At 32.8% G+C, this 23,733-nt stretch overlaps 1 protein-coding gene across 1 annotated transcript in view; it reads right to left on the minus strand.

Annotated features, from left to right (window-relative positions):
- LRBA (LPS responsive beige-like anchor protein) overlaps window positions 1-23,733 on the minus strand; it is a 620,537-nt gene that overhangs the window by 339,121 nt on the left and 257,683 nt on the right. Inside the window, 1 exon segment of the mRNA XM_032464781.1 lies at window positions 2,021-2,187. Within this exon segment, the coding sequence (XP_032320672.1) occupies window positions 2,021-2,187 (167 nt within the window).

Genomic DNA, 23,733 nt, shown 5'->3' on the forward strand with positions numbered 1-23,733 from the left:
CAGGTGTTCTAAATAAATAACAGTTGAATGTTACACTGAACTAAATATAATGACAAAAGAAGTATCAGCATGGAAGCAACCTGCCTTGCTACAACATTGTTTTTAATAAAATCTAAATAAGTTATGAGATTTATAGAGAGAAAAATATCAATTCCTTTCAATGGTGCATCCTTTGTTGTTGTTCTTAATTAAAAGTGCACACATTTAAAAGCTAAGTCTGACAGCTGTTTTTATGTGAAAGCAAGAAAGCAAAAAATGCTCTGTGAATTTTGGGAAATATTAAAATTTCAGAATTTACTTCAATTTTTTTCTGGCTGTATAGAATAATAGAGTTGAAGCCTTTAAACAACTCTATTATGGAAACACTAATTATTTCTACATAAATACAGTCCATTTAGTTCTCCAAGATACTTTATTACACCAAAATCATTTCAGAAAAACAATGCTTTCATGTTGATAGCACAGATATACTGTGCTATACAAAGGTATAGCTATCACTGGAAAGAAGTTTGATCTCATAAAAATGACACAATTGGTATAAACTGCCTAAAGATTTTCATTTTAAAACTACAAAACTCCTTTCGGGTTAAGAAAAAAAAATTTTTTAACCTGAAAAAAATAAAAGTAACATACTGAGTTCCCAGTATGTGCCAAGTATTGTACGTCAGAGTAACCTCCTAATTTATTCAGTACCTGGAGTCAGATCTGTTACATTACAGTATCTTAAAACTAAAACCCTCAATACAGCTGCCCTTCCCCACTCCCCTACTAACACATACCCACAGGCTTTTAGATGCAGCAAGACAAGGCATCAGAGAGCTCTGACGCAGTAATTCACGTCATTTCCATGACCATTCTTGCAGCTGAGATCAGCCAGAATAGTATTCAAACAAACAAACAAACAAACAAACATGGTTCTTGCCTTTATTCAGTCCTTTTGCCCTCAAATTCTTGGCCTGCATTCCTCTCTCTGATAACCAAAAATATGCCCAGAAATTAAATTCATTTTATTTACATATTCTTCATGATAAGCGTCATGTGATAGGTCTGCTCTGTATTAGAAAGTATCTGTACTGAAAACAGAAACATCCCAAACCAGGTAGCTTTCAACTCAACTCAAGTTCAGCTCAAAGAAATTAAAAATCATTTTCTATTTACTGGAAAATTTCTAAAACTAGACTTAGACATCTGCTAGACACATGAACTGACTAAAACACAAGCAGAAACCAGCTACCCCTATATATATAATGTACAGGTAATTTGCTATTTTCTTTCTTTGTTGTTGTCTTCTAGAAAAAGTTATGCAGAAATGAGGAATTTAAAAATACCTTTCTAATGGAAAAATAAAGAATTTATTCATTAACATTACTTAAATGGGTCAAAACACAGTCCTAAGACTTAAAGCATTAAATATTCCAAAAAGACTAAATTTTATGATTTCTCTAAGTATCTTAGTCCTAGAAGGCAATTAATTATTGTTTCTAGAAATTAGCATAAAAAAAACAGCATGTTCACTTTGGTGGTCTTAAAAGGAGGTAGATGTAATGAATAAAATTTTAAGGAAGGCATTTTTATCATCATAGCCCTGCAATTTGCGACAGAATTCAAGAAAACAACACATACTATTAAGTTTTCAAATGTATGCGCTAAAAACTTAAAATTGTAAAATAGGAAATAGTTTCTCAAAGTAAAATGTTGTGTTTGTAAATTCAGATATAAGTGCAGCTAGTAAAACAGTCCACATTAATTACTTCCCTTAACAGTTCACTTCAAAATGAATGAACGTATGAGCAACGATACTTTTAGAGGTAACTGAGGGAACTGAGAGATCCACAAAGGTCCCCAACTGTGCCCACACTGATTTTCTCCTTCCCCTTTACTTTAAATTCATAGTAGATGATAAAATACAAAATTAAATTACTCTGTTCTTCATCTGGCCTTGATCATATCCAAAGCCATTTATCTAAACCTAGGCCGTCTACAGAAAACCAGTAGCCAAATCCTACAGGTATCCCTTTACCTCACTGCAGAATTTCCCCAGGCTCCATGCTTGTCTGTGAGAATGTTGATAATTTTCTGGATTAGTTGAGTTGCTGTCACATGGTCTCGGTATTTAGCTGCTCTTATCAAATGATCACACATCTTCTCATCTTCTCGTTTGTCTGCAGAATACTGGGCACACAGTGACTTGGATAGGAAAAAGAAACATCTATTAATACTATAAAAATGTGGGGGAAAAGAACTTCAAAATGCATTATAAAATAATCTCTAGTATGAACTGAACCAACCAAAAATTTAAAGTGACTTTTACATCCCTCATTAACTGAACTGACAGAGTTGGAATGATCTACTGTCTCAGGAAAAACAATCCCCTAAGAATTTATTTCTCTGAAGTCATTCATAAGATACACTCAGAAGTGGTTAATATTTAAGCAGAGACCTGAATAAAGAGAAGCTAGTCATGTGAAAATGCAGGGGTCAACATTACAAGCAGCATGAAGAGCAGCAACAAAGCACTTAGGCAAAGGGAATAAGAGGAAGAATGATATGAAATGAGTTTGGAGAGGTAGGCGAGGCTGCACCAGTTAGTATTGTGCAGTGATGGGAAAGAGTTGAGATTTTATTCTAATGCAATGGGAAACCAGTGGAAGGTTAAGCAGGGGAATGATGTGATGGATTTACATATTAAAATGATCACTATAGTGCCATTTAAAGAACAGAAGGTAAGAAGACAACAGAGTTAAGGATGGAGATCAGTTATAAGCCACCACAGAGGTCCCGAAAAGACACAGTGGTGGTTTACAATAATAAACGGAGCTAGTTCTCAACACCTTTAAAAATGACAAAAAGCTTGGTCTTTTAAACCTTAGCTATGCAAAATGGACGAACAGCACTGGAATCACCTAGGAACTTGCTAAAAATGAAGAATTATAGGTCCCACCCCATAGCTACTAAATCAAAATCTGGATTTTTAATAAGATCTCCAGGTGATTTATACATTAAAGTTTGTAAAGTACTGTCTTAGATATCATCAATTTTCAAGATTTTTTAAGATTCTTTAGCAATAATCCAATACAGTAAATCACTAGTTTCCAAGATGTTTATTTCTTTTCTTCTGGAATTCAAGATACTTAAGGTGTCGTGTTTATGGTGCTATACTTATCTATTAATTGCTCAAAATAAAAAACAAAGATTACGTAACTTAATCCTTAATTCTAGTCACAGGGTCTACTGGGCTCCTCCCCTTAACCTCCAAATGCAAGCTCACAATACGTTCACATGTGTACACAGCCTATGATGAGTACACAACCTATGACAAGTAACAAAAATCTGACATTGGAACAAGTGTCGCTAGTTTATGTATGTGACACGCACTGTGATTGCATGCCTTTCCTATTGCACACCAATTCAGACTTTTGCCATACAGTATCCCAGAAATGGCTCAGCAACAAAAGAGGGCCTCAATGTCCTAAACCAATGAAGGTAACAGTCACACTCACAAAGACAAACTGTCTCAGAGAAGGGCACTTGGTCCAATTGCTGCATTAAGAAGAAAGGTCAGGAGTTTTGTTGGTTAGTTCCTTCCTTCCTCTTAGGGTGTAAAAGAGAAAGTACATAATTCCAGGAGTATTGAGAGCTCTTAATGCACCAAGAGAGAAACAAGCCTAAGGATGAAGCCAAAACCCAAAGGGAGCAGAGCTATAGGAATTACAGAAATAGTTTATTCCAAATGGAATCATGAACTTCTGGATCAATCAAGACAAGCCTACCATTAGAATTTCTGTGAAATCTTCTTTTTAAGACTTTTTATGAAAACCTATAAACTCCTATTCATTCATTGAAAGCCAGTATAAATTGGGTTTTCCGTTCCTAACACCATAAGCAACCCAACTGATATGGTGTTCATGTACATACATAAGGAATCAAGTATCTCTTAGTCTGTGCAAAACACTAGGCTGCAGGGATCAAAGGTTGAATTAGCTTGATAGCCTTTGCCCTGGAGAATCCCCATTCCTTCTCGACTGTGAGGAAGGAAGTGGGAATAAAAGTACGGTTTTCCCTCGTATGAGGAGGACACCTCCATGGACACCAAAATCTGCAGATGCTTAAATCTCTTTCATAAAATGGCCACAGTACAAAGAATACAGCAGGCCCTCCAGATCAGCAGAAGGCAGCCTGTAGATACACAGAGGGCTGACTGTACTTCAAAAAAATCTCTAAATTACTTATAATATTTAATATGATGTAAATGCTACATAAATAGTTACCAGGCACACAAGCAAATTCAAGTTTTGCTTTTTGAAACATTCCAGAATTTTTTTTTCCCTAATATTTTCTATCTGCGGTTGGTTGAAACCACAGATACAGAGCTTGCAGATACAGAGGACTGACTGTTATGTCACTGACATTAAATAACTGAAGCTAAAAATAATTTTTAATAAAAAGGTATATAGAAAATAATAAGTGGTGTATATGAAAGTCTATGAAGGAAGACAGAAAATTGAACATTTTGAGAAGACAACTTATTCTTAGACAGGTGTTTAAAAAACCTTAAAGCAAAGGCAAGGCAGAAACATGGGTCAGTTTCAGAAAGGAGGATGCAGTACCATTTGACCCAAGTACTAAATACAGGTAGAAGAAGTAACAGACTGAAGAAGTTCTGGAATGCAGAGTGAGGACTCAAAAAAAAGAAAAAAACTAGAAATAATAGTATATATATATGAATAAATACAAGATTGGGAAGCAAAACAAAAACTAGAACAAAGCATCATCCTTGGTAGTTACCTCTTTTTTTTTTTTAGGCTTTTTTTTCTTTGATTGTAGTAAGAACATGAGAGATCTACTCTTTTACCAGATTCTTTTTTTTCCCCATACGTTTTGCTTTTTTGTTTGTTTTATGAGGGGGAGGCAATTAGGTTTATTTTTTTTTATATATTTGGAGGAGGTACTGGGGATTGAACCCAGGACCTCGTGCATGCTAAGCACGCGCTCTGCCACTTGAGCTATACCCTTCCTGCCCCCCGCAGTTATCTCTTATCAGTCTTGGACAACTAACTCATTTTACTTCACTAGGTCTAACTGTCCTCATCTGCAAAATGAGAGGATTTAAGAAGTGCTAAGAATTATATAATTAGAAGACTCTAGGTAACCTCTAAGGTTAGTTTTTGTACACTGGTAAAGGCAAAGTACTTCTTTTACATAAACATTGATGTGGAGAAAATAAAGCATGCTAAACACTAGATTAATTTATACGAAATGAAAGGCAAGTGCCATACGTATATTAAAAATAAAAGACTGGGCCAAACAAACAACAGATAGTTCAGTTTGTCAAAAATATGATTTGAGGAAATAAAAGAAAATGTAATTAAAAAATATTTGAAGGGAAGTAGTTTAAATGAAGATAACTACTAGGGAATTATTCCAATGTAACAAAAATGTCAACTGCTATGGATATTTTCAGAGATTGCTCCCAGAACCAGGCAGCACTCTAAAGGTTACTTCATAGCTAACCCAACCATACACTGACACCAACAGGACAAAACAGTAGATAGCTGTAGAATTTTTACACCTTCAATATTCCCTACTGTATACATAGTCTGCCTTTGTCTAAGTTCACTTGTTAAGAGGAAATTAAAATTCTTGATGATAATTAGAAAATAACTGGCGTCTATACTCCCCTGAAATATCAGATACCTCATATTAAATGTACTAAAAGTACTCAAAAAAGACTTAAATGACCTATTACTTCTGTATTTAATAAAATATTAGAATAATTTAACTTTATCAAATCATATTTTGCAAACATTTAGTAAGCCACTAAAGTTTGCTTGCAAACGCATAATTCTAAAAAGAATCCAAGGTAAGTTAAATAGCAAAATGGATTAAAGTGTTCTTTAATGGATCCTCCTTTACAATTTAAACAGCAACTTTTCATATCTGACATAAAATCTATAGATATAAATCACATTAAAGGGCTATTCTTTCCAGATTATCAATCTCTGTCTCATTGTGGAACATTAGAGTCACATCTAACCTTAAAATACAGTAAAAGGAAACCAAACAAGAATGTTTTGTAAAGATATAATGAGCATGTAACCACTCCTAAAAATATCTTTAAAATGGAATTTGAACACATTCTTATCAAAAAACAGTAACATATTCAATGTCTGACTTACCATTCAAAGTCAAGTACAGATAAGGAATATGCTTTAAGATCAAACACACGTTACTTAAGGAATATATATATATATATATATATTTGTTTGTGTGTGCTTGCGTTTAAAGGTTGAGTGGAGGTACTCCAAGAGATGCTACCCAAATGTACCATCTATCAATAAAATCAAGGGCCAGCCCTAGTATTAACTCAATTTTACATCAACTTTCATTCAATTTTATTTTACATTAACTTTACTGTTTTCCTGTTTTCATTCAATTTTACATTACATCAACTTTCTGTTTTCCTATTTTAAGTAACTAAGTAATGTAACATCACAACAATGAGCCGCCAAAAATCTGAATCTTAAAAAGAAAAGAAATAACCATCTTGGGAACTAACAATTCAAATACATTTGATTATTGCTAAAGAAGTCTTGAGATTTATTACCATAGAATTATAGCATATAAGATAAATAAACCTAGTTCTTAAATTCACTTACTTGCAGGGCAAAAATAAAGTAATATCTAAAGAGAGAAACAATTTAGACTGGCCATTTATAACTCAAATATCTATTCTGGCTCTTTAAATGTAAATAAAGACAACACCACATTTAGTCTTTCCTTCTAGATGCTATGTCTCTACACAAGTTCATTACTAGAACTTTGCATGAAAGCTCAGAGAGGAGTAAAATTAAGCAGATTTCTCTATCATCCTCCTGTAATCACCGCAACCACCTTTGAAATGTTGGCATTTTCTCAAGGTCTTGTGCAATGTCTCTTGGCAATACGATACACACCCACATAATGTACTGTTATCAATTTAGAGCTGGCTTTCAAATTTTTCAGATCTGACCTCACATTTCCATCTGTAGGATAATCTCCAATCATTCAATAAGTATCTGAAATTTAAAGTGGACAAAACTGAAACTAACATCTTTCTCCCAAACATGCTATTACACTGAAGAGAAAGCTACTCTATTTTTGTCATCTGTGACTTCTCAATTTCCCTCACTTCATATCTCATCAATCCATTTTAGCAAAACCTCTTAATCATTCTTATCACTGCCCTAATACAGATCTTTATCAGCTCACAACTCAGCTCTTGAAATCATCTTCTAACTGCCCTTTTATGACCAGTCCCAGAATTATTTCTAAAAGAATTCACTTTGGTGTAACACAGATAGACTTATATACCCCACCCACAAAAAAGTACACAACTGTCTAAAATATTAAACAATTAGAACCAAACTTTACTAGCCAGATCTTGTGGCCTTTTATAATTCAGTAATGTGGTATACGATCTTTCAACATGCCTGTCTCTCCATCCTATGTGCCAGATACACTCAGATGATACACTAATCACCAAATAACCTCAAAACATTTTCAAAGGCCAGAAAACATATTTTTCCCATAGCTTTCATATGTGAAACAAGTGTAAAGATGTCTATTGAGAAGGTAAAATGGGAATCTGAAACACAAACCACTAGAAAAGAGGAATTCATGCAGAGAAAGAGTTAAAGAAATCTAGAGTTCCTTTTGATTCTTGAAGACATAAAGTGAAAAAAAAGTCTGAAAAGTTCCAAAGTAATTGGAAATTAAACAATACATCTCCAAATAACGTTATATATCAAAGATGAAGTCATAAGGAAAATTAGAAAATTTGTAGGAGAATTGGCTGTAACAGCATTTAAAGTAAAATTTATAGCTTTAAATTTTATTAGAAAATATTAAATGTTTAATAAAGAAATAATACAAATCTTAAATTCAGATGTCAGAAGCTAAGGAATACACAACAAATTTTGCATTAAAGGGATAGAATACTAAACATTAATATATTTTGCAGAAATAAACATGAAAAGCCTCCCTTAGAGTGCTTATAACTCTCTGCCCTTTACTGTCATTGCATTTTTTCTTGTTTTATTAAGCCTAAACATATATTTGCAACACTATCTAGCTATTCTACTCCTAGGTATTTCTCAAAATGAATGATAACATAAAATAAATTATATGAAAATGCCCACAGTGCTTTTAATCATAAAAGCCCAATACTGGAAAGGACTGAAAATCCACCTATAGATGAATGGATAAACAAAGTAATATTGCTCCACAATAAAAAGAAACAGAAGAGTAACACACACAACCATATGGATTAATATCAAAGATTTTATGCTGACCAAAAGAATACACATATTAGAGTACCTACTGTGTAATTCCACTTATATGAAATTGTATATAATGTGCAAAACCATCTATAATAAAAGAAACCAGATGAGCAGCTACCTAGGGTACATATGTGTATATGGAGAGGAACTGACCACAGTGAGTCACAAGGGAATTCTCTGAGATGACAGACATTTTCCGTATCTTGATTGTGACAGTTACACAGGTATACACACATAGGAAAACTCATCAAACTGTATACTTAAAATGAGTGTATTTTATTTCATATAAAGTATACTTCATTTAATAAAGTATACTTAAGAAGTATTTTTAAAAGTTAATAGGAAAGCCATTAACAGGAAAGAAGGTAGTTAAAATATTCATATTTTAAAAATTAGCTCCTGTATCAACAGGTAAATACCCTCTACAAATCAGAAAAATAGACAACCAATAGGACATATAACTAGGAACAAACTGGGAAAGAGACAGACAAGTACTTCACAAAAGTAAAAAAAATAGATAAAATATAATCTCTTAAATTTTTTAAATAAAAAACTAAAAAATAAATTAAAAAAAATAAATACAAAACAGAAACAGACTCATAGACATAGAATACAAACTTGTGGTTGCCAAGGGGATGGGGGGGTGGGAAGGGACAGACTGGGATTTCAAAATGTAGAATAGATAAACAAGATTATACTGTATAGCACAGGGAAATATACACAAGATCTTATGGTAGCTCACAGTGAAAAAAAAATGTGACAATGAATATGTATATGTTCATGTATAACTGAAAAATTATGCTGTACATTGGAATCTGACACAACATTGTAAAATGACTATAACTCAATAAAAAAATGTTAAAAAAAAAAAAAACAGAAGAAAAGATGGACACTTTCAATGTAAATAAAATTCAAAACAAAACACAGTGAGACACCATTACACAACTACCAGAATGCTAAAATAAAAAACACTGATCAGTTGTTGGTAAGAATACTGAGTAATGAAAACAGCTACATACTGGTGTTGGGAGTGGTACACACTTTTGCAATGAGTGTGGCAACATCTATTAAAATTGAAAACATGAACACTTCACAGTCAAGTAAGCCCACCCTACAGAAATTCATGACCACGTGCACCAAAAGACTACAAGATGTTCAAAGCAGCATTGTTCATAACAGTTAAAACTGGAAACAACATACTTGCCAATGAACAGTAGCAGAGATTAGGAGAAACTACTGTTCTACTAATGTAACAGAATATCATACAGCATTGAAAACAAAATAGGGAAATGTAACAAATCAAATGAATCTCACAAGCATAATGTTGTTGAACTTAAAAATGCCAGGCAAAACCCATTCTGATGCCATTTATATTAAGTTCAAAAACTGGTAAAGAAATTATAATGATAAAAAACCATGTTTAAGTATTGAAAGAAAAAACAGAAGAAAATAAGTCATTTCATAATATAAGATTATTTAGCTTAATGGAGCAAAAGGGGTTGTGACTGGATAGATATACAGAGGTCTTCTCACAAACACTTTCAGTATCAAGAAAAGGAGGTAAATTAATATTAAATGCACATTTTCCCTAGAGTTAAGTTTCTGTATATTTTATGAGAAACAGATTATAAAGGAAATTTTCAATAAGTCTGCATAATATTGTGAAATAAAAGTAAATTCCAGTTTTCAAGGGTAAAACTTTTAAACTAGCATGTAAGCCTCTGTCCTAATTTAGTAACATTTAATGTTAATTAAGCACTTGAAATGCATTGGTTTTATAAGTTTCGTGTTTCAAACATTTTTAAAATTAAAAAGAAACTTATACTTGCTTTTAAAATCAAATCAAAAAGTAATCTCTTAAATGAAATAAAAAGAAAGTTCTGCCTTCCACCTCCTCCCTGTTTCACTGTTCTCTACAGGGGTAGACACTGTCAATGGTAAACTATAGTTCCTATGTAAATGAAATCAAACTATACACCATTCCATGTCAGGACATATAGGTCTACCTTCATTCTTTCTCATGGCTACACACAGAGTATTGCATTTTCAGTTAACTAAACATACCTTCCAGTAAACACTTTGTATACACCTTACATCACAATTTATCTCAAAATCACTTATACTATAAATAACTTGTCTCATTGTAAACCATTTAAAAGGGAAATCACCTAAGGGACAACAAATTAAGAAGCCTTTCAATACTTCAATTTTGGAGATCTTTGCTCTTGATCTCTTAACTCAGATTTGAAGTCTAATCATAAAAAAAAAAAAAAAAAAAAAAAAAAAAGAGGTTGTCCAGAGAAATCTTACAAAGACTCCTGAAAAAGACTTAGAAAAATGAAAGCTTAAAAATCTCAGCAGCAAAAGAAAGTCAACCAATGACAATGTGTGACAGCCACCTTTAATTCTGAAGTGATTCCTCTGTCATCCAACGCCTCAAAGTATTGATTTCTCTCAGCATGAAAAAGCCTAAGCCAATGAAACAGATATAGCATCATCCCCCTGATAATAGCATTCAAGGTTAAAACAGGCAGAACACTTATCAAACTATCGCTTCCATTTCTTATTGTTTTAATGGCCTGAATACAGTGTGTTGGGCTCTTATCTCTACAACTTAAAGTCTTCAAACAGTATTTTTAAATAATTTGAAGATTAATATAAGTTCTAATTTTTTACTTTAAATTTTTGATAATGAAAAAATTATTTTAAAAGCTTTTACACATTTGTAAAGGCAAGTAAATACTAAAAAGAGCTTTTATGTATTTGTAAAGGCAAGAAAATACTAAAAACAGGGCTACAGTTTCCATTTGTATGTCAAATGCAAATAAAATGTTATTATTTCATGACTTCATTACTTATTAACAATAAAAATCACAAAATTCTTAAGTAAATACCAAAACACCTTCCAAAAACACAAGCTGATTTCTTCAACAATGCCTGCATACATCATACATCAGTTTGGTAAATAAAGTAAAATATGGTTAGTATTTGTGATCAATAAAATTAATGTAAAATTTAAATAGATGAGGTTAAACTCAAGTAATTATATTTTTAAAAATAATAATATGAGACAGAAATGTATCTTCACATAAGATTATATAATTATACACAAATGCATAGACACACAAAGAGAAGAATCAAGAAGTTTAAGCTTTACTTTTTGCTAATCTGCACAAGAGCTGGATAACTTAAGCAAATCCTATAATCTTTTAACTCAACATATCTATCTAACCATTAGGTTTACTGAAAGCATACAAAACTAGGGTCTCATACTTATACTAGGCTAATATGATTACATTTACACACTTAAACTACAAATAGGTAAGTCTTAGGCTTAAGTTTCAAATAAAAGTAGTCTAAGAACAAGCATGAAAACAAGAAAGACAAAAAGTCATTAATTCATTGTCATAAAAACCATAGTTAACATAGTTAAGAGCACAGACAACCTGAGTTTAAAATCTTGGCTCTGACACATTCATGCTCAGGCAAGGTATTTAACCTCCCTATGCCTCAGTTTCCCCATATAAAAAGGATATAATGTGATGTGCTTTTCCTAAGAATCCATTAATAACAGACGTGAAATAATCCAAATGTTGACAGGCATATACAGTAACACCGAACACTCATTGTAGACTTAGTCATGAAGTTAACAAACTACACAGCAAACAATCCCTCTCTTCCACCATCTCAACATAGTTGAGAGATGGGGGAAAATATATATATAATTACAATTTGAGGTAATTGCTAAAAACAGTATGTATGGTGTGTCTGGAAAGAGCAAGAAAGAACTATTCCAAACCAGAGATGGTTTCACAAGGGAATTAAAAGGCTAAGTAACTGTTCACCAAGAAGAACGGGTTCAGTTAAGATAGAAAAAAGAAAAAAAATCTGGCAACATAAAGGAAAGATAAGAATAAAAGAATAAGACATGTAATGACCACAGCTCTTTTAAAATATACCAATACATGCTTGTTGATATTTTCCTTGGGTGCCTAATGTGTTTGTATCTATTTCCTTCATTTAAAAAAATTAGTCCTCAAAGGTTTATATAAATCATTTAACATATATAAACAGTTGATTTGATCAACTGTTAAGATAACTAGGATATATCATAAACTTGAACCTTAAATACAGGCTTGATCTATCCACAAGGAGTATATTCAGACCTTTTCTTGGAAGAGATTTTTCAATGGCAGTAACAGATCCAGTTCTCTATCAAGAATATATTGTATATAATCAGAATATACTAAGAGGATAATGAAGAAAAAACATTTTTCAATTTGGATTTAATTTATTTAATTTAGCACTGCTCATTGGTATGAGTTCACTTTAACCTATGCTACAGTTCCTTTGCCTTTTTGTAGCTTCCCACCTTTAATGGAGTGCCCAGTAATACAGCTCTGTTTTTCAAAGCTAGAGAAGCATCACAATTTTCAAAGAGAGGCAGACATATCAGCCCAACAATGATATTTTCTTTAGGTTCACATATAAATCTAAAAAGTATGATTTTTTTTTTTGAAATACGTGCATGAAAATGTTCCATTCAAAAGTTACCCACAGAAGACTGACAGCTGAAAACGCTGTGAGCCTAGCTTTTAATCTGGTCATTATCAAGAAGCTAAAATAGAAAGTGAGACCAGTTAAAACACATCCTAGAAGAATCACTAAAAATAGTGCATTCCAGAATGAATACAGCACACTCTGGAAATACACTGAGAAATATGCTTGCAGAGTCCAGGTGGGGAAGAGATACCTGAACACATATGGTAAACTGGAGTGGGACTTGCCCTTAAGGAATCTGATGGTCCCACTGTCAATCAACCAGAGGGAGGGGGGAAAAAAAAAAAGATGAAGCTTGGACCTAGAAAGAACCAACATTCTTTTCATTCTAAGACTGGAGGCAGGCGGGCCTGGACTGTAAGAAGAAGGAATGTGGTCAAAGAAGCTCACCATGTGGGGGAAGCTGAACAAGCCCCTGCAACCTGGTAAAGGGAGTGAGACAGAGGTCAAGGAAAGTCAAGAGGAAGTCTACGCAGGCGCATGACCTATGAATTAGGAGATGCAACATTCAATAATGGGCTTTCCTTTCCTTTTCTGCATTGTGATGCCCTTCTGTTGTTAGGCTTACGAATGAGAAAAGGAAAAGTCTATGACCATGCTTTAAACAACAAGATAAAGAAAAAAACAGCAGCTTCCTGGAAAAGCCACATGTATGAGAGGAAGAGGTAGCCTGCAGGGCTGACATGGCATCAGTCTGGATCAGGGCCCTACGGCAGAGGTAAGCGTCCCGAGAGAACTGTGGGACATATAAGTGTTCCTTGGATGATGTTAAAGATTACTTAGAATAAAAAAAATTCTCTCTTTTTAACTTTAAAAGTAACAATAATAGCTGTATCATTAAACATTTACTACAGACTCACGGTAACAGGCACTTTACATTTATCAAATACCATTTACTCTTCACAAAATTACTGTAGGTAGGCACCATTATTATCTTGATTTTAACATGAGGCAATAGTGTCTTAGCTCACATAGCTAGGAAATGACAGAGCCAAGATTAATGCACTAGGTTATCTGACTGGAAAGTCAGAGCTATGCAAAACTGCACCGTAGTAATCATGTGGTCTCATTGGCTGGGTGCTCAAACTAAAGTGATCTGAGCATTTAAAAGGACTTACAATACCCCTTTACTTAATTAAGATAGTATTTCATAAGTTTCATGATTGTTTATCAACATCATTTTTATCTAAGGTAAAGAAAATAACAATGACAGAAAAGCTACAATTAAAAAATATACATGTTGTCAAGCTTACCATTTCCCTGTTCCTGCTCTATAGATGAAGAAATAAATATAAAAGAGGCTAAGAAAGATGTCCAAAACCATAATGCAAGTAAATAAACACCAAAGCTCGGATGAGAATTGCCATTCTACTGCTTTGCTATTAAGCTATGATGACTCAAGATCTATTAATCAGCTATTTCTTCAGGAAATGACAAAACTGATTACGTAAAGTGTATATCAAGAAAGAAATGTGGCCAGACAATGGGATGCATTAACCACCAATGTAGGACCATCATGGGAAACAAAATGGTATCATGCTTAGCTTCAAAAAATTATCATTAACTCTAACCCACCTCTCTCACACCCTTTTTAAGGTGAGATGTTCAAATAAGAGTAAAGAGTATAAGGGGAAAAAACAAGAAAGGTTAAAATAAAAAGAAGAGAAAGAATGAATTAGAAAAGACAAATAGGAAAGCATAAATGGGAGGTTCACTTTAAAATACTTTGCACTCTCATAATTACAAGTTTTCTTTAAAGTCTATAAGAAAAAATACAGTATCATTATATTTCATTTGCCCTGTATTTCAACCACAAACTGAAAGACAAAATGGAGAATTCGATCAGTAATGGGAACAGAAAATAAAGAAATGGACCAGGATGAAAAAAGTTTTGTCTGTCATTCAACTAATCTCTAAATAGCTCAGACTTATTTTTCACTCTACCAATTTTATGTGCATGTAAGAAGAAATAAATAAAGTCAGCAGAGAAGAGAAAAATAAACAGGAAAAAAATATGCTTATGGTTTGGCTTCAAATGTCTTCTACAAAAGTGAATGAAAGGAAACAAAAATTACTACATAGCTGATACTCTAATAATAAAACTAATACAAGAAACATCAAGTGTTGGGGAAGATGCAGAGGAAAGGAAACCCTCATGCACTGCTGGTTGGAATATAAATTGGTGCAGCCACTATGAAAAACACATGGAGGTTCCTCAAAAAATTCAAAATAAAACTACCATATAATCCAGCAACCCACTTCTTTATATTCAAAGGAAATAAATCACTTTCTCCAAGAGATATCTGCACTTCTATATTCATTACAGCATTATTAAAAATAGCAAAAACATGGAAACATCTTAAGTATTCAATGACAGATAAATGGATAAACACAATGTGGTATACACACATAATGGAGTATTATTCAGCCTTAAAAGGGGTTGGGGGGCGGGGAGAGCTTGCGAGCTGTGATGCATGGATGAATCTAGAGGACAGTAATGCTATGTGAGATAAGCCATACACGGAAAGACAAATATTACATGATTTCACTTATATGTGGAACTCAAAAACAAAAAAGTTTAACCAATGGTAAGAGAGTAGAATGGTAGTAGCTAAAGGCTGAGGTGGGGGAAAGGGAAGATATTGATCAAAGGGTACAGAATTTAAATTCTGAGATTAGCAAATTCTGGATATCTAATGTACAGCATGGTAACAATAAGAATTATTATGTACTTGAAATTTGCTGAGAGAAGATATCAAGTGTTCATCCACAAAGATAAAAAATAGTGTGAGGTGATGGGTAAGTTAATTTGCTCAATTGTGGTAATCACCTCACAATGTACACATATATCAAAACATCATGTTATGCACGTTGAATATACAATATTCATTTGTCAATCATACTTCAATAAAGTGGGGAAGAAAGAAAAACAGTGGCAACCTAATAAGCAACACAAGGGAGCGTAATGACTGCTACTTTTCTTTACACTTCTACTAGGATGTGATCAGAACACTTTCCTACTCTAAAAGAAATGTAGGATCTCACAGTAAAAGACTAAATCCCCCAATTTTTCTTAGTCAGGTATGTAAACCTTCATTAATCCTATATTCTATCCTGTATTAGTTAACACCTTCATTCATTTAGCAATATTTTATTGATAACTTCCTTGTCCCAAGTCTATATTAGGTATTGAAATTATAATAACAATCAGATCCCATTATAAAGGAGTCAATATCTAAGGTTTGTTAACCTCAGTAGACACAAAAAAAAATATGAAACATTTTTAAATGGCTACAAATAACTCTCACAAGGTCTCCAAGAAGAATAACATAATCCAGAATTTAAAAACGTAATATCCATAACAAAGAGAAATACCAGTGGAATGTTAACCTCTATTTCCCCTACATAACTGCTATAGGAGAAGTGATATCTGCAAACCACACAGACCCTTACGAAAGACACTTTCAAGTCAGAATTTGTAAATCTTCAAAAATTACATGTACATTTCATAGTTATGTTTGCATATATTTTTCAAGGTCAGATTCTCAACAATCCACAGCCAAATAAAAATGTAAGAACTACTGACTCAAAATATATAACATTTTACATAATGTAATTGCATTTTTAGCTAAATAGGTTAAATATATATATGTGTGAAATGTATATTCATACAATTATACACAAAGTGTATATTTGTAATAAAAAGTCTGAAAAGCTATGTGCCAAACCATTATCTTGAGAGATACGATAGAAACATGTCCTCTTTTTATTTTGTACCATTCTTTATTGCTATATTTTTTCTTCCTTCCTTTTTCCCACATGTATTCTTCAAATTAATTTTTTTTAATTTAAAAAAAGCCACTGATCCAAAAAAATTTTTTTCTTAACACAGGGTTTCCCAGGATAACCTTCTAATCCCAGGATATATCTGAATTCTACGTTTAAAAGACACTTATTTTTGTTTTTATTTCCATAATAATCTAAACAAATCAATAAAAATAGATTTGAGATTATCTGAATGGTAGAGATGTAGAAGCATTTCAAATGCTCATAGTTCATACAACTATAATCAAATTAATCACAAATTAAGTTCAAGTGTCAGCATAAAAATCAATGAATTTATATTATTTATGATTGCTTAAAGTGAAAGAGTATAACTTGCAATGAGTTGATAACCATTACGCTGGATTATCATTACATTAAAATGCCATCAGTCAATCCATGAATGTCTATAATATAAAAAAAGCACACTATTGACGCTACTGCTCCACTTAAACATGACAAAATTGGATTGATTTTTCATCAAAAACAAAAAATAAAACACAACTAAATGAGTATTCACCTGCATGTGGAATCAAAAAACAAAAAATGTTGCACTCATACAAGAATGGTAAAATAACAAATATAACATTAGTGAACAGAAATGGCAGTCCACAATAAAATAATTATTATTACTCACTAATAATAATTGAATAAGCCAATTCAATTAGATAAGAAAAAGCAATTTGAAGAATAAAAGTTGGAAATAAGAAGGAAAAACTATCACTATCCAAGCACAAAATGATTATACACCTGAAAAGCCTAAGAGAATCAAATAAAAACAGTTTTTTGAATCAGACAAGCTGAATCTTACATTATTAGTAAACAATTCTGAAAAATACTGTAAGTCAATGAGGGAAGGAAGAGCATAGCCCTATTGCTATTAAAACACATTATAAAGCCTCAATAATTTTTAAAAAATTGACACCAATACATGAAATCACAGAGACTTACAGGGAAATACAGTATATTAAAAAGTAGACCTCAAAACATAGAAGCATTTAGTACAGGATAACAAGGGCATCTCAGAGCAGAGGAGGAAATTTGGACCATGTGGTAGCTGGTATAAGGAAAACTAGATCGTCATATAAAAGTTAGATTCATATGACAGTTTATCCAAAGATAAAGTACAAATAAGTGAAGTAAGAAATACTAGGAGAAACTCCTTTATAATTTATGCATTTGGAAGACCTTTCTAACTACCAACTCAAGAAATAGAAGTCATAAAAGAAAACATTCATAAATTAAACAAAAAAACACTTTGTAAAAAATTTCTGCAGGATGCCAAAAATTTGACCATATGTAAGTCAACAAACTGGCATAATTATTTATAACATATCTCAGAGAGTTAATTCCTTAATATACAGAGATCTTCTACAATCAGTAAGAAAAACATCCAGAAGAACAGGTAAAGGATATTTTCTCAAAAAGGGAAATAAAAAAGGCCCAAGGATAATTAACCTCACTCATAAAAAAGAGAAATACAAGTTAAAACTACACTGAGAAATACAAATGAAAACTACATACTACCACACATTATCTATGAGAATAACACAAGTCTAAAAGTTTGACAACACATCTATGAGGAAACACTCATACACTGCTGATGGGCATGTAAGGGATCTCCAAAAAATAAAATGAAGTTTAAAAAACAAAATATAGGACATTACAGACGTGTTAGCATTTGTATAAAGAATGGAGGATAAGAATACATATTCCTATTTGTATATGTGTACATAAACAAACCTTGACAGGATTCACAAGAAACTAACCATGGCTTCCTATAAAAGTGAGGAGGTGGGAGGCATCCTAGAAGAGATTAGAGATTTTTCACTCCATGAGTCCTCAGAATATTTAAATTTTTAATTATCAAGAGAAGACATTAAATATTTTTAAATTTTAAATGTAAAAAATATTTAATGTCTTTTATATAGAAGTTTTACATGATGCTGACATAATATAAAATTATTAAAGAATATAAAAGTAAAAAGTATCAATGAGGGGGGAGAGTACAGCTCAGTGGTACAGTGCATGCTTAGCATGCAGAAGGTCCTAGGTTCAATCCCCAGTACCTCCATTAAATAAATGAATGAATGAACAAACCAAATTACTCCTTCCTCATAAAAAACAAACAAAAAAATTTTTTTAAACCAAAAACAATAACAAAAGAAGTATCAATGAAGTACTCTTGTGAAGACCTATACTTTTGGTAAAGAACTAAGAAATGGAGATAGAAATAAACTAGAAGGAGAACCATGAGAAGTAAAAACTAGCAAGAAAAGCACCTGGCAACAAAGTCAAGCAAACAAAGAATTTCAAAAGGAAGGGTTGATCATCAATGTCAAAGATGCACAGATCAAAGAACATGAGGAATAAAAAAGAGCCTAAGGATTGTGTAATTAGACCATTAATAATAATATTCAAGAGAACATTTTTAATATTTTTGTTCCAGGATTGGAGATGAAAAGGAAAGGAGAGTAGCCAGGCTGCAAGACACAGTCACACAGTAGCACACCGAACAGTCAAAGGGAGTGAGAAAGTGAAGGCACCATTCTAGCAGAAAGTCTGGGAGAATGACAAAGCAAAGTGAAAATGGAAGCTTGAGAACTCTAACAGCATTTACACAAGGTTGCCAAGCCTCAGTATATGATAATTAGACAGATATCAATTATATCAACACTGAGAAGCCACAACATACTTCCAGAAAGGCCATTTGAGAGGAAGGGAAAAAAAATCCCAACATATTAAATAATAAACTCATACAAAATAATATGTACTTTGTTAAAGAAAACCACAGAGGGTGGTCAATGATTACAAAGATCAATGACATCAAGTAAAACTAAGAGCTCTCAATCAAAACTCCTCTTAATAGTAAGCTACCTATTTCATACTTAATGAAGGGCTGGAACTGAACATTCATGGTGTTCTGGAAACAGGTATCAAGGAAGATGTCACACGTAACATAGGCGCATCATATAAGGATTTTTTTCACATTAAGAATCCTATTAGAAAGAAAACACTAAAAGGTAATTGAATTTCCCTCAGTTATCTTCATCTCTGTCAGCTCCTGCTACAATAACTTACTCTCCAGAGCAGAGATAACTCAATTCTGTCCAGCAAGCATATGTTATGAATCTCCAAAGCAAACTTGTCTAAATCATTCTGGCCTTCTATCAAGGTTGGCTGCGGATATGAACTCTGACAGAAAGCAAACAAATTTATTTTTATCTTTTCAGTAATTCACTTCTTCATGCTTTGATGGGAGAAATCATGAGACAAATATATGGTCTGCAGTTATGTTATAAAGTCAGCTGAAATGGTTTCCATGACTTAAATAAAAAAGACTTAATCATTCTTAAACATACAAAAAAAATAGTACTGATATACAGAATTGGTAAATTACCTTAAATTTCAACTTGTATTTATAGTTATCTCTAATATTTGAAGTTCAAGTAAAAAATACTATTAATCAGATGCTACTTATAACTCACAAGTACCATTTCAACAATTTCATCCTTGAATAGCTTTTAGAAAAGCATATTTTAGAAAAAACAATACTAAAAAACTCATTTTCAAAACAAAAAAGCATCAACAAAGTAACTTATTTAAGTTCTTACAAGGAAATGCATTTCCTATCTATATTCTAAACCAGTATTTTATAATGAAAAAATGAAATGAAAAAAATGAAAGAAATGAAAAAAAAAAAACTCTAAAAATGAAGTATCAGAATAGTATCAGAAATCCTGTAAGTTTGGTTTCTTAATTTAAGTTGGAATCTACATAACACAAGATTATTCAGAATATACACTAATGCAAAATCAAATAGTGAATAAACTATTTTACCATATTATACATTTATATAAAATTACCTTATATAAAATAAAAATATATAGTATTTACACATAATATTAATATAAAAACATAAAATATAAAAATTCACTTTCCACAATTAACACCTTTGATTAAGGTTTCCCTACATCCATTTTATAGAAGGAAAACGAAGATTCAGAGAGCTTCAGTAAATTCTCCCCAATACCTTCCAACTAACAAGTTGTAGAGCACAGAATCATGATTTCTAACCCCATGTTCCTGTCATAACACTGTTAAAACAGTTTCAAATTTACGTTACCTTTAAACACCAGAGAGAAGCTCAAAGAATATGGCCAACAATGCTCCTTGTAATTTTTTAATATAAACAGTGCTAACCTGTATTTTATAGTTCAACCTCCCTACTCCTTAATTTCAAGGACAATGAGATCTTTTTGGATTGAGGAACTCAAAGCCGTAATTTGAAAGGCACCAATCACGGTAATTTGAGACACTATTACAACCTATCACTCTTGCTGGTAATAGGTAGAAAACAGTTATGCCATGGCCTTTCTCACCGAATTGAATCCTTGGTTTCTTTAGAGAACCACCATTCTCAATTTTAAGTAGAAAAAAAGAGAAAAAGAAACCAAATGGGTAGGCTTTAATCAGCATTCATTTACTGACCAATTATTCACTGAGAATCTACTATGTGTAAGGCGAAATGCCAGGCACTAGGGATATGTGATGGACAGAGTTCCTGACTTCACGCAGCACACAGAAGAGCAGGAAACAAAATAACATACAAGTACATATAATTACAAACCAGTGGTAAGTGGTAAGAGAGGTTATAGCAGGAAGATGTGATTTAAGATTTACATTGGATGGGGACTGCTGGGGCTAGAGGATGATAGCAAAGGAGGCTTTTGTGTAAAAGTGACACCTACAGGTGAATCTGCAAGAGGAGTGAAGTCAGGGTAAATGAAAGAGTATTTTAACTGAAGAATAAGGTGAAAAAGAGCACAGTACTTGATGTGAGGTGGGAATGCTAAGTAGGGGCCACATTATATATAATGGGTCTTGTGGATCATAGTCACGATAGTAGGTTTACTCTCCAGTACAAGAAAATACTGGATGGTTTTCTACATGATCAGCATAAACATTTTGAAACTAGTGTTTCAGGATGATTATGCTGGCTATTTTGTGGAAAATGAAGGGAACACCAGTGCGGGATAAAAAAAAAAAGATTTATCAACCAACTATTTACTAACAACTGTTGCCTCAAGACTGTTGCCTTCCTTTCCCTAAATACTGAACTATTATATGACAAATTTTACATACCTCCAATCAGATCCCCGCATGGAAAAACCTACTAAAAACCAAGTGAGCTAATACCTCAGAACTATAAATATCTACCTCAACCTCCTCCTCCTGAGATACTTGTAAGATTCTGTCAAGACAGCAGTCTCACTGACTGTGGTACATAATAAACTTAGCTTTGCTACATCTGATGGGTTCAGAACAGTAGCAGGCAGCAGTAGTATTGCAGCCATAAATGATAATGGATTAGTACAACCACAAAAATTAAGCAGTTTAAAACACAAAGAAAATTATTCAAAGACAAATGGAGTATTCGTAAGAATGAATATTGAATTAAAAAGCCAACAAAAGCAGATGTGCAGTATTTCACACAAAAACCACAGTAACAGACTTATTATAAAGTAGCACATCATGTTACCAAAACATAATTAGATATTTTTTTATTTGTATATCATTGACCCTTGAACAACACGAGAATTAGGGGCACCAACTCTGTGCAGCCAAAAATCCATTAATCCAAAATCCAAAAATACAGTTGTCCCTCATTACCCGCAGGGAACTGGTTCCAGGACCTGTCCTGAATACCAAAATCTGCAGATACACAGGTCCCATAGATAGTCAACCCTTCTTGTCCGTGGTTCTGCATGCATAGATTCAACCAAACTCAGATTGGTTTATTTATTGAAAAAAATAATACATAAATAAATGTAAATGCTATATTTATTGAAAAAAAATCCCCATGTAAGTGGACCCACAGTTAAAACCTGTGCTGTTCAAAGGTCAACTGTATGTACGTGAATACACACATATTTGCCAAGACATTAGTGTAATGCTACATTAATGACATTTCTAGGAAATACTGGCAAATTGTAGCTAAGAAGGTAGCTCAGGTACCACTTTCCAATGAGACCAGAGCTTAATATATTCAAAAACTAGCTAATGAAGATCTACTATTAGAACAAAATAACCAGCTAAGTGTTTTTCAACACAACTTGAACATTGCATACATTTTGCTAACATGAAAAATTTTTTTAGAATAAGTGAAATTTGAATATGATAATAACAAGGGAAAAAAATTTTTTCTGCTTCACTAATGACAAACATAACTAGCTCTGAACACTATAAAACTATGAATAATTACATTATCATCAAATATTTATCTTTTGTTTAGGAAATATTCTGATAGCCCAGGTAACAACACTTGAGAAAATATTCTGGGGTAATCAAATATTTAAGAGGTTGGGCCAGCTTCCTTCATCTAGACAGTCTTACTACCATAAAAAAGGTCACATAAACTACAGTGTAGTTAGTGATGAAATAAAAAATGAGAATTACATTAAGTTCAACATTAATTTCAAGAATTTCTTCTTTATTATGTGGTAACATAGAAGGTGACATTAAATAACTGTTACTGATTGTATGCATACATATGACAGTTCAAAGCATGTCCCTTGCAAGAATGTGTGAACCACAACTTTTAAAGATGTCAATTCAATAGTCATATGTGTCTGTTATCTTCAGTATTTTAATTACCTTAACATAACATATTGCACGTTATTCAGTGTTAGATAAGATTGAAAAGTTATTGAGCGTACAAAACTAACAAAATGGCTTTCCTGATGCTAAAGCTGTTTGCTGATTCATTCTCACTTAAAATTCTCACTTGTTTTTCCCTTTCTCTGACAAACCCCCACCTCTGCTTCACTTGCTCAACTGCTTTTGAGCTAAATAGTCCCCATCTTTCCTACTATACTCTCCATTCCCTAAACATTCTTTACCATAATAGCTTGTCCTTTAACCCAGAAGCTGTATTCCAGGAAGACGGTCATGGGCTGACAGCCTCAGTAGAATGAACAGACCCTCTGGAGCATCTCTGTGGTGCCAGGTGGGTTCAAGATCAAGGAGACTA

This window comes from Camelus ferus, chromosome 2 (assembly GCF_009834535.1).
Source record: "Camelus ferus isolate YT-003-E chromosome 2, BCGSAC_Cfer_1.0, whole genome shotgun sequence".
In the NCBI taxonomy this organism is placed as follows: Eukaryota; Metazoa; Chordata; class Mammalia; order Artiodactyla; family Camelidae; genus Camelus; species Camelus ferus.